This window comes from Belonocnema kinseyi, chromosome 9, assembly GCF_010883055.1.
Source record: "Belonocnema kinseyi isolate 2016_QV_RU_SX_M_011 chromosome 9, B_treatae_v1, whole genome shotgun sequence".
Classification (NCBI taxonomy): Eukaryota; Metazoa; Arthropoda; class Insecta; order Hymenoptera; family Cynipidae; genus Belonocnema; species Belonocnema kinseyi.
Genome location: NC_046665.1, coordinates 99,995,959 through 100,008,799, shown reverse-complemented (window position 1 = coordinate 100,008,799; position 12,841 = coordinate 99,995,959). Strand labels below are relative to the sequence as shown.

General features: G+C 29.6%; 2 protein-coding genes across 2 annotated transcripts in view; both read right to left on the bottom strand.

The window, feature by feature from the left end:
* Positions 1–1,628: 1,628 nt before the first annotated feature.
* LOC117179919 (UDP-glucuronosyltransferase 1-8-like) lies at positions 1,629–5,785 on the bottom strand. Its single transcript, XM_033372129.1, is given in 6 exon segments — positions 1,629–2,003; positions 4,059–4,284; positions 4,377–4,608; positions 4,683–5,105; positions 5,197–5,645; positions 5,724–5,785. Coding segments are annotated over 5 exon segments (1,578 nt in total). The 5' UTR covers positions 5,608–5,645; positions 5,724–5,785; the 3' UTR covers positions 1,629–1,717.
* Positions 5,786–8,932: 3,147 nt separating this feature from the next.
* LOC117180654 (UDP-glucuronosyltransferase 2B15-like) overlaps positions 8,933–12,841 on the bottom strand; it is a 29,768-nt gene continuing 25,859 nt past the window's right edge. The window contains exon 11 of the mRNA XM_033373144.1: positions 8,933–8,969. Within this exon, the coding sequence (XP_033229035.1) occupies positions 8,933–8,969 (37 nt within the window). The remainder of the gene's footprint in view (positions 8,970–12,841) is intronic.

Sequence of the window (12,841 nt, the reverse complement as noted above, 5' to 3'; positions counted from 1 at the left end):
CAACTGGGTTTTTATTTTTTAAATATTTGTCTTTATAAAATTTTATTTAAAACATCCAAGGACTTTTCAAGAGCTTCAAAAAATTTCAAAATATTTCTCAGGATTTGAATGAATTCAAGGAATGTTAAAAATTTGCTATGGGGATTTAAAGAACTGATTAGAAATTCGGAACATACGGAATAATTCTTTAGGACTTCTATAATGGTTTAGTATATTTTAAATGACTCGAAGGGTTTTATAAGGTTTCCGAGGATTTCTACGATTTAGTAAATTTTTCAGGATTTCAGAAAATATCATTAGATTTAATGTAATTTCATGGGATTTTAAATCATTTTAAGGGCTTTCAAAGAATTCATTCCGAAAAATGGACTAATTTTGTCTTATTTCAAAGATTTTCAAAGATTTTCAAGTATTGCATGGTATTTCTAAAGATTTTAAAGATTTCGGTATATTCTCAAAAATTCGAAGGCTTTTTCAAGTCTTTTAAAATATTGCAAGGAATTTCAAAAGTTTTTACAGGTTTTGAAATATCTTAGAATATTTTAAATAGATTTCGTTAATTTGAATCGATTTTCAAGATTAAAGGGAATTGTTTTAAAATTACAAGTAATTTTCAATAGCCTTAATATATTTTAAGGGATTTCAAAAGATTCCATTAAATATTTTAATTTTTTTCCAAAGTTTCTACACTTAATAAATATTTTCAAACGTTTGACATGTTTTCAATTCCATTAATTTTCTTTTAATTTATCCATGATTTTTTCTGTATTTTATTAGATTCTTTGAAATCAATAAAAAAATTCGGATCTTTTTCAAATTAATTTTTATTATTATTTTTTAATTTTGACTTGGTTTTTTCTAAAGTTCTGCCAATTTTCCCTGATTTTGATAAAACTAACGTGAAAGCCTTTGGTTCACTTTTGGTGGATAGAATTAGGTCATTTTTGGCAATTTTTTAGTTCAAAGAATTCAAGTTTTAACTTTGCTGTCGTGTCTTAGGCTATGACTTAAAAAGTTTTTAAATTCAAAAATGGATGAATTTGAAATTAGAACTCAAATAATTGGTGTTTTATGTAGAATTCAAAAATAAAAAAGGCAATAATACAACTTTATATTAATAAATTTTTTCTTTTTTTTCAGAAATCTTTAAAAATAGGCACAATGAAAATTCACATTAAGGAAAAGGAGGGTTGTAATTGGGGTAAGTGAGTTTAAAATCTTCAAATATCGTGAAAATCATCCCTAATAATAAAACTCGAAAAACAAATATTTTTCAATGAGATCCATCATTTTTTTAAATATTTGTAGCTGTACTATAGATATTTTCAAGCGCTGATATTTAATTTATGCTATTATTCTCAAGATGGAAATAAGTCACTCTCTAGAAAAGAAAAATATTCTAAATATACCACCACAAAATGTTCGTATTGCATCCTCAAAAAAGCAAAATTTTCCTTAGGAAAGAAAAGAATTCTTTGTTTTTTACCACCAAATTTTTTCATATGTTTTTTAATTTAAAAAAAGGAACTCTTTTCTTTTTTAGGACAATTTTTCCATTTTTTAAGTATCAATAGAAAAATTTGATAATGGTTTTCCAAATTTGATCGCTAGATTCTTGGTTTTATTTTCAGAAATTAAGCACATTATATTTTCTTATTTCTATAGTAGTCTTTCGCATTTTACGTGTTCCTTTTTGTACACTTTATATATTAATCACTTAATCCCTTTTTTTAGTAACTTGAGTAGATATAGTTACATTTTTTAAACATTTTCTTACAAACATCTTGACAGTAAATATAATTAAATAAATTAACGCAGCAAAGCTAAAAAAAATAAATCCGTACACATCTAAAAGAGCAACTTCCCACCAATAGAGGTTCACTGCTGGTGATCTTAAAGAATCTCCTCCATTTCTCAAGATATATTCGACCCAAAAACATGCCGTGTCCATAGGACTCATTGGCCTATCGCTGAAAAGGTGAGATTCAAGTTCTATAGTTTCTCTGAAAGAATGGTAAGAAATTTTATTCTCATAATTTGTATATCAATTCAGTCTATTGCAAAAAAAAATATTTGCCTTTTTAAATTAAAGGTCAACAATTCGACATTTCTGATTTGGTGATTGTGAATTCTCTTTTGTTAAAGCTTCTTCGGCTTTAACGAAGACATTCTCATCACATATGTCGTTCTTTACGCTTGATTTTGTCTAAAAAGTACACCATGAGAAATTTATCATTTAAATCAAATATTATTACAATTCATCATATGCATTGGTATTGAAACATACGTATATTTAGTATTTTGCTTTAAAAAAAAAAGTGCTCATCATATAAAAACAGAATTTTGTCATTAAACTGTTTGATGGAACTTGTGTTCTTTTCCTATTGATGTAATTTGTTTATTTTCAATGTTATTTTTTACTATTTAAATCAAAAATATGCATCCTAGAGTAAAGAGGCTCAATGAAAATTTGTAGATATAATTTGAGCAAAAGAATTTATTATTCAAAATGTTATTTTAGCTTGTAAAGTTTTTCGAAAAAGTTCATTCTTTTTCTCATTTTGAATCTATTCCTATAACAAAAGTTTATTACAAATTTACAGGTCTTTTTTAAATGCACAATTTTTTTGCATTATTGATGTGTTTGTGCAACTTGCTTTATTTTTTCAAAGATTTGATTTTTTATTGTCAATTTTATTTTCCATGATTCAAGCCAAAACTATGCATTCTGTTCATATTCATATTTTTTCGTATCTTGGATAGTTTGACCAAAAATGGAATTATTGAATTTTCATTAAGTATTTTTGGTATCGTCAGAATTTTAATTTTCAGTTTTTCGAAAAAAATACAAAAAGTTGTCACGACAAACTTGTAGCGTCTTCAAAAAGTAATGTTTTTCCTCTCTTGACTTTTTTTTTATATCGCGCGTTCTTTAGCTTAAAATTTTCATTTTCGTTTGTTTCTTTGAATTTTGTAAGTGCTATAACTTTTGTAATTTTTTTATCGAAAAAAGTCGCTGAGAGAAAATGTTTGTATTTTTTAGTAGTACGAATAACCGTACAGAGAATTTTTGAATCTTGAAAAAAGTACAGGCACACAGTCAGGGACATTAATAAAAACCTGTTTTTGGGATTCAGGGGGTTTTAAAACGTGGGCATATGATGGAAATGGCTGGGGGGGGGGGCGAATTTTACATAAATCTAATACCTTCTCTGATGAGAATGTAAAAATTAAATAATTTGTTATAAATAATGTTTTGATTGTTCTGTTTTTCTCTAATTGATAAGAATTAAAAATATTATTATTAAAATTAAAAATACAGAAAAATTGTATTTTTTTGGAAACCTACACACGAGACTAGAAAGGAATTAAAAGAAAAAAGTTTTTTTTTTAAAACTTTTTCTTTTCCCAACTCTGTGCGTTGCCACAAACAGTTCTTTAATATTCATTAATATTTTCCGAATTTTTTCCTAAGTTAATTAAACTTTTATTTTTAAATATGGGTAATTACTATTGATGATGTTTTTCACGATTAAGACAAAAACTACGTATCCTGTCAAAAAGTCATTGATAACAAATTTGTTGATCTTTTTCAAATGCATAATTTTCCTCTATTTATTTTTTTTCGTTTCTTGCATAGTTTGACCGCGAAATATAATTTTTTATTTTTCATTATTTTTTTTATGCTGTCTAAATTTGAATTCTCGATTATTCAAGAAAATTCAAAAAGTTGTTTTGATAATCTTGTTGGGCACTTAAAAATCAACATTTTTTTTTCTTGACTTCTATTCATGTCATGCGTTATTTGACTTGAAATGTTTGAACAATCCAATTTGTCAATTCTCTCTAAAGTTATTAACTAAAAATATACACACTAAAAGACATACAGATAGATAGACTTATCTGTAATAACAAATTTTACGGATTAAGTGGGCTTCAAAAGGTGAACATATGAAAAAAACTGGGGATGGAGTAAAATTTTACACAAATCTAATACCCTCTCTGATGAAAATATAAAAAGATATTAATAAATATATTTTCCATTTTTTCAAACTAACCTGTATTTAGGGTCATTAAGAATGGCACTGAGAGCATTATCCAAAGATTGCGAAGATATTTTGTTGTAATCCAGACGGATGCCAATATTTTTGCTTACAAGAGTTTCTACATTTCGAAACTGATCAGATAGAAATGGTATCCCTATCATGGGAACTTTGTAATAAAGAGCTTCCTGTATTCCCAACATACCGCCATGTGTTATGAATAATCTCGTATTGTGGTGTTCTATGAAAATTACAGAAGTACAAAGCATTATTTTCTATCTAATAAGGAACTAAGTAAGAGTATAAGAGAATGACACAACTTGTTTGTCATACTTAAGACAGGTATTTGAGGAATCCATAAAGACGTTCGAACATTGTCTGGCAGACCTGGGAGGAGTTTAGTTTTGTCTACGATTTTCATTAGCACCCTCATTGGAGCAATTTTTTAAAAAGATTTATAAAATGCAAGAAGGGATTCTTCTGGTAGAGTTTCTATGAGTATCATAGATCCGAATGTAAAGTAGATAACTCCATTTGTGCTTTCGTTCATCCAGCGTTCGAGCTCCTAAAGCAGGAAAATAGAACATTTTATTAATTAGATTTATTAATTAATGATATTTGGTAGCCGATTTAGCTCACGGGAGTCAATTTGGAATCATCTTCTTCTATATGTATACCACCAATTTCTATTAAGCCTGGGGTTGAAGGTTTAATACCAAATGGGTTAAAATAGGAATTAATAAGAGTTAAAGCCACAGTTCTTTCTATTTCTCGAACGCCTGGTATATCAGGACTTAAATATTTTCTCATGGCCCCGGTTTGTGCTTTCTCTGTGTACATGCAGTATCTGTATTTAGAAGTATGAGAATGCAGTGTATTTTGTAATCGTTCCCAAAATGTTAAAACCTTATATGTTTTCATAAAGGCGTCTGTATAAATAGCAGTGGCTGTAGGGCTTCCAACTCCATCAACAGTCCATGGCAATTCCACATTCGTAGCAACAGTTATCACAGGCACCTTGAAAACATATCCCAATCCAATATAGCAATTTGCTGCGAGTACCTGCGGATTGATTTTTTATGTACATATTTTTATATGTAGAAAGTGTAATATTGTGTTTCTGTAAAATAATTTCTTTTCATTTTGTACTAACCTGGGTTATTACGAGATCGTATGGTGGCTCGTGAGATGAATTTTTAATAACATTTTGCATTTCTTTAACGGATAATAAATTGCACATGTCGTTTCCAGTAAGTGAATAAAAGGCTGTTACATCTCCATATTTTTCAGAAATACATTCAATGGATAAATTGTTCGCTGAAAATCTTCTAGTACCATTTAAATTGACAATAGTTCTGTAATTTTTTGGTGGGTCTTGTAGCTGAAAATGTGTAATAACGTCGATTTGATGCCCTTTTCTTGCTAAACCTTTCATCAAAGCATTGAAAACTTTAGTGTGACTCTTTATGTTCAAAGGAAAAACACCCAATATCCTTTCCGTACGTGTCTCCATAATATCAACATAAATAATCAATAATACGAGTAATTTTCGAAAAGGAGACATTTTTCGTATTATATTAGAGGCCTGTAATAAGAGTAAAACTATGACCAATATAACAAACTTTGTATGTTTCACATTTATATCTTTGTTTTATAGTCACTTCTGAAAGATTAACTCACTTTACTGACAGGTTATTCTAAATTTGTACGCTCTTTTGTATACTTAAGACTAGGGATAAAGTATGAGATTAAAAAATGTATTAAAACTTTAGGTAAACTGATGTCATATTTACAATAGGGCTTGCTTGCTCGGGCAGTTTCTATATCGCTCGCAATACTGGTTTCATATCAGTTGCCTAATAACTGTTTGTCAAGGACTGCTGGTCAGATGTTTTTTTTCTACCGTTTATCAGTCTTTTACTTACAAAATTGGAATGTTTTTTCTAAGGTTAATACAAATTCAGATATAGAAAAAGTATTTGGAAAAATTTTTGAGGGTATCCATCATCGAAAAAGTTGATTGAGGGGTTCTTTATAGTCACCAATTAGGTGCAGTGTAGTACAGAAATAATCAGCCCAATGCATCGCCCCCACTTTCCTGTTCTCATACGATCTGGAGGAGAAACGGTAGTGAAACTAATCCAACAGGTGGCACTCTGATCTGTTGGTCTAGCTGTTGCATTGAAATCCAATGCACAGATTTGGGAAATGGTGAAGAAACGATTAGTTTGAGAGAAATTTATAAAATGTAGATTGAAAATGTGTAGCCTACCATCTGTCAAACAAATCTGGTATAGGCATTAAGACTTTTGTACATATTTTAATGAAAATCTCAGCAGAAAAAAGTTCTAAAAATAAAAGACAACATGCATCTTGCAGGTGAAGTTTTTGCTAATACTAATACAGAGTTTCAAAATGTTCAAACTAAAAACTAAATTATGAAAATTCTGAAAAAATACATGGTTTTGTTAATCCTTTCTATGCTCAATGGTGAAATTTAGAGCCAAAAATAATGATTTGACAATAAGTTAATAACAAAAACGTAGGGAGGTGTCATCTCCGAAACTAAGGAACGTACAGAGATTATTCTTGAAGCAAATTACATATTTTTGGCTTCTGAAAATATATGCAATTATGGTACAGTCTTTTGTATTTTGCCAAGAAGAAAATAATTTTGTTAAAATTCCAGTGCAACTTTTTGCTACTTGAAAATACATACAACACCGTCCGAAGACAAAATAGTATCATATGCTTCAAGAATAATCTGGGTACGTTTTTTAGTTTCGGAGATGACACATCCCTACGTTTTTGTTAATAACTTATTGAAAAATGACTATTTTTGGCTCTAAATTGCACCATAGTTCACAGAAAGGATAAACGAACCTATATATTTTTTTCCAGAATAGTCATAATTTTTATAAGTGATTTAGACCCATTGAAAGGTGAGTACTTTTTCACCTTCGATTTGCCAGGAAATAATCACGAATCATCTAAAAATTTTGAAACTCTGTATCAGCATTGGCAAAACCTTCACCTGAAACACGCATATTGTCTCATATTTTTAGAATTTTTTTCTGCTGAGATTTTCATGAAAATTTGTACAAAAATTTGTACATGGGTCGTAAATATATAGCTCCTGGTTTCAAAAGTCAGGTTATGACAGCAAGGTAGAAAAATTTCATGTGTTCCTAGTATTTCCTCGAAAGCTTTTAATTGTTAAGAGTTTAAAGGATTAAGGATTCTTCACTTTTTAATGCAAATTACAGTTTTATGCATTTAGTTATTAGTAGATTTATATTAAACATCAGGACGTATCGAAACAAAAAGTTTCATAAAAAATTTGCTTTAGTCCCTGCAGGGTAGATACAGATAAAATCTCAAAAAACGGGTCACTGATTCAAATTTCAACAGCAAAACATTTTTTTGAAGATTAAAATTATCAATAACAAGAAGTTAAAAACAAGTCGATTTATAACTGTATAGCAATAATTGCGTAAAAATATTTTTTACCCTCCCTAAATGACTTTAAATTACAAGAAAATATTTAAAATTGATATATTGATCTTTATTTAAAAAGAAAGTAATTTTCGGTATACAAATTATCAGAAAAAATAGTTCATAACAAGTGGGTGGTTTGTACCTACATATCGAAAAATAAATTAAATGAATTATTCAATTTTAACTAAATAATTGATTAATTAATAATAATAATTCATTGTTAATAATTAAAAAATAACGAAAAAGTCGATTTTATTAAAGTTTTTAAGTTTGAAGAAATGCTTCGTATTTTTCTAGATTTTTAGAGTCATCTACGAAGCGGAGATAAAACAAATTTTTTTTGTAATGAAACTTTAGGGGAGTCTTATCGGCTGCCAAAAGAAAGTTTTTATTGCTATTAGAAATTCACGCAAACAACTTTTTGTTTTTTCGATATTATTTTTGCTTTTTTATAATGCAATTTAATGCAAAAGCCAGACCAACTGATCGGGGTTGTAGAAATATTTTTTTATGATTTGTTTAAAGGGCGGGGGGGGGGGGGGGGGGGGGGGGGGGATCACTGCGAAGGTCTATAATCCGTTCCGTAATTTTAGTACGGTCCCTAACCTTCGAGCGACATTATTCAGAAAGCAGGGTGGCCGCTGGACCGAGAAATCGGTAAAACCGGGAAATGACCAGACATTTCACGTGACTGGAAAAACTGGGAAGTGACAGTGAATTTATTTTTTGAACGAGAATTTTACAAATTTGTAGACAAAAAATTCGTTCCAAGTTTGAGTTCAACAGTTTTTTTAATAATCTGTTAAATTTTTATCCTTTTCAATCAAATTTTCATTGACAATTTTGGATCAGTTGAAAATATAAGAATTTCCAGATTTTAACGTTAAAAATGAAATTGTTTTAATTGGAATTTTGAAATTCTTAGTGTAGTTAAACGAATTTAAAAGCTCCATTGAAACTTCATGAACTATTTTTAATTTTTAAATAACTTCAAAACAATGTACTCATAAATAAAGGCTTTTATCAAATTTAAAATATTGTTTTAGTTTAAAATTTGAAATTTTGTATTAAAAAAAAATTGCTTATTATTTAGACATATTTGATTGTTCATGTAAAATCGGAAATTGTAAATCAAATATTCAAAACATAACAAAAAACTAAACATTCAACTTTACAATTTTAATTGTTCTATAAAAAAATATTTAATTTACAAGTAAAATTGTTGAATTTTGGTGCATAATAAGTATTGAAAATCCATGATTCCTAGAAAAAAAAAATTGATTAAGTTGAAGAGATATTTAGAAGGTCTGCAAAAATTCAAAATTAATTAAAAATTTGTAATGATTTAAAGTAATTTAAACGAAATGTCTACGTATACTAACAAAATGCGGCTATTCGTAACTAGATTTTGGTGCAAATAGTCCACAGCTTGATTCAAAACAAAATATAGATTTTTGCAGATTTCGAACAAAAAATTTAAAGAGCTTTTTAAGAATTTTGAAGGGCTCCAAAAGAATAAAAAACATTTTCTAAATATTCTTAAGAAAATTAAAAATTACTTTATTTTGAAGAAATAATTTTAAGAGGATATTTAAAAAGGTTTCAAAAATTTGTCAAAAATATTTTTCATTTAACAGTAGAGTGCAAGCCCGATAACTTGCCGGCCTATAAGTGTACACTCCCCATAAAATATCCTCACACATACGGCACGCAGACTAATGTGGTTATCCCACTACGTGTGCTATTTTGCTCATGAGTAACGCATGCGCGCACCTAGTTTTGTGCTACTAGAGCAGTGATCGGCATGCTCCTGACCAAGTCAGGCTACCCTGACAGGGCTGACAAACTCAAAATTTCTTAATTTTGCAATCAGTGATTTGAAAGTAATATATTTGAAATCTGCGTATTTTTCCGATTCCAAAAACATGTAATTTGTCTAGAAAGGTTCAAAATTTGAAAAGTATTTAGTATTAAGTTGAATATTTAGCTGAACTTTCTTGATATTAAACTCCGTCAAATATTCAACTTTTTTAGGCAAGTAATATATCATTGGAATCGACAAAATTCGTAGATGCTGATTATGCTATTTTCAAATCGCTAGCTGAAAAATTAAAAGTTTTTAAAGTTCTTTACTTTGACATGCCTGTGGACCAAAACTCCTCCTGGAGTAAGCTCACTCACACTGAGGTCCATGAATATACCGAAAAGTAGTAGAAAAAATGAAGTAGGGGCTGGCCTGACCATACCTGACAACTGAGCAAAAAGTTTGCCGATCGGACTTGTACTGTATCGAAAAAAAGAAAAAAGATTAAGAAAAGTTCGAATCATTATAAAAGATATTTAGAACTTCTGAGAAAATTTCAAAAATAATAAAAATTTAAATACAGGTGGACGTATCAGTAGTGCCGTTTTTGGGGCCATAGGAGAGTAGAATTCCGAGAAACTATAAACCCCCACTCCATGCCATTAGAGAGTGTTCAGCTCAAAACAAAAATGTAATCGTGCAATTTAGATTTATAAATTTATTAATTACAAACCGGGAAATGACCGGGAATTCTTGTATGAGATTAAAACGGTCAGACTGAGAAAGTCGGATCTGAACTTTGGATGAGCAGGGAAAAACACAGGAGTGGGGGTTGAGCCCGAGCTCGGATAAGGATAAACGACACTATTTAGAGCACCACTGTTTAAAAGGTGAAGTAAGTAATTGTATAAGAATAAGCAGCTTTTTATGTAAATCAAAACATCTGCGAATAGGAAAATATGACAGGTTATTTTAAATAAAAATAGAGATAGGTGTGATGTAACCTCTTATTTGTTGACATTCTACTAGAAACGGACTTTACGCAATGCTTCTACCTTACCAATATAAGAAACTGGTTGTTCTACATTACCGACCATTTATCGACAAAACTTGTGACACGTGTATCACCTAAGCACTTGTAAACTATTATTTTCGTCGGTCCTGCCACCCTGGCCAGGTCTTAATTTTTTATCAGATTTAATGTATTTTGGACTTGAACTGCGTGTAATTATTACAATTACAATATATGGTATTCTTTTATTTGTCAAAATATCAAATTTTTTATATTTTAGTTATTGTCATTAAAGCTGAAAACTTTATATTTCTGTCAACGAATTTTCGATTCTTTGGTGGCAAAAACTGTTTTTTGTATCATTTTTCTTTTACAACGTTAATTTTCAAGATTTGAGGGAGTAACACTATCTCTATAATGAAATAGATTTATTTAATGCAAAGCAGAACTAATTTTATTTAAATAATACCGGTGATATAAGAAAAGTCACGCTTGCCTCACCGGTCGGCGCTGCCCCCTCCCCTTACCTTAGGTAATTTTTGAAAATTCGCAAAAAATATTCTCTTAAAAATAACGTTTTTGATTATAAACTTTATTCTTTGATTGGGAATGTAAGCATCTTCTGAAGGAGTGACACCACTTTATTGACAGAAAAAAGCCTAGCTTTAACGATTTATTTTGGAAGGATTAAAAAAGTAATAGGATTTCTTTTTGTGGGTTCGTTTAACACATACTCAAGTAGAAAAAATTTAATTTTAATTTTTATAAAAAATGGTAGGGATAGAGCCTGCCTTGAAAATCGTCTTTTTTAAAAGACCTTCATGGGAGGATGGATTTTCTCGTAAAGTATACGAATTGAAACGAAAAACCTAAAAATTTTATAATATATATACTTTTGGCTTTAGAATTACATGGGGAGTTTTCTAAATCAAGTTTTCTAGAAATAGTGCACTTGTGAAGAAATGAATCGCTTTTTTGCAAAAAAAAGGCATTAAGGGCATGTGACACAGCTAAATACCTATATTACCGACCACAGTTTTTCAGTTCACTGAATGTTTTTCTGAACCTAAGAACTTTTTTTGTAAATAAAACATCGAGCTGAAACTTTGGGAAATGTATTAGAGTACAATAAAGTACGTTTAGGTACTGCATTTTGGTAGGAACTTCACTAAAAATTATTTCATCTTTTTTCTGAACCTCAACATTTTTTGAACGTTCGAACTTTTTTTATACATAAAATATCGGTCTCAAACTTTGAGAAATGCAAGAGCCGAAAGAAAACTACGTTTAAGTACAAAGCTTAATAATAAAAGATGTAAAAATATATATTTCAACAATCAATTCCAACGGCATCAGCCAGTAACGTTGTACACGAAAATACGAAACCTGGCGGCCACTAGACGAGGCTCTAGAGGTTACGTATTTTCGTGTACAACGTTACGGGCTGATGCCGCTGGAATTGATTAGTGAAATAATTTTTTTACATCTTTTATTATTAAGCTTTGTACTTAAACGTAGTTTTCTTTCGGCTCTTGCATTTCTCAAAGTTTGAGACCGATATTTCATGTATAAAAAAAGTTCGAACGTTCAAAAAATGTTGAGGTTCAGAAAAAAGATGGAAATAATTTTCAGTGAAGTTCCTACCAAAATGCAGTACCTAAACGTACTTTATTGTACTCTAATGCATTTCCCAAAGTTTCAGCCCGATATTTTATTTACAAAAAAATTTCTTAGGTTCAAAAAAACATTCAGTGAACTGAAAAACTGTGGTCGGTAATATAGGTATTTAGCTGTGCCACATGCCCTTAAATTATTTGTAAAAAAAAAGTTCACATTAAATCAAAACCCGGCTACGTATTTCCATAGATAATGTAATTATGAAGCAACTGTCAAAATTCCAAATCGATGCATGCAACTGTGTTCAAGTAGTGCGCCCTCCCAGTTTGAATAAAAAGTTGTTTAAAAAAACACGCTTAAAGCTTTACGAGCGTTTAGTCCGAATTTACACACTCTTTTTTGTTCTTATGATTGTTGAACAATTTGTTTTACTGTCCAGGATGGTCGCTTGCATGGAATTCAAACGAGACAATGAAAAAAATAACAAATTAAAAGATTATGAGTATTTATTGAAAGTGAAGGTCAAACTGATATTACATTTACGATATTGTTTGTTTTCTTGGTTTTTTCTTACACTTAATTCCTTTATGCTTGTATAACATGAACTCACTTCGCCAAAGGTTAATTCTACATTTTTACGTTTTTTTATACTTAAATATACACTGTCAATAAATTTCTGTTGGAAACTTCCACTACATGTATTGGAAGTTCATTTCCGAAACGTAAGGTAATACTACAATACAAAATCTTGTAGTTTCCAAATGTTTCCGTTGGCTTGTTCCAAGAAAAGAAAGACATTTTTTCACTAAACCAAAACATGGAGTAATATATTATTTTATATTATAATATATATATTTTAAGTTGAAT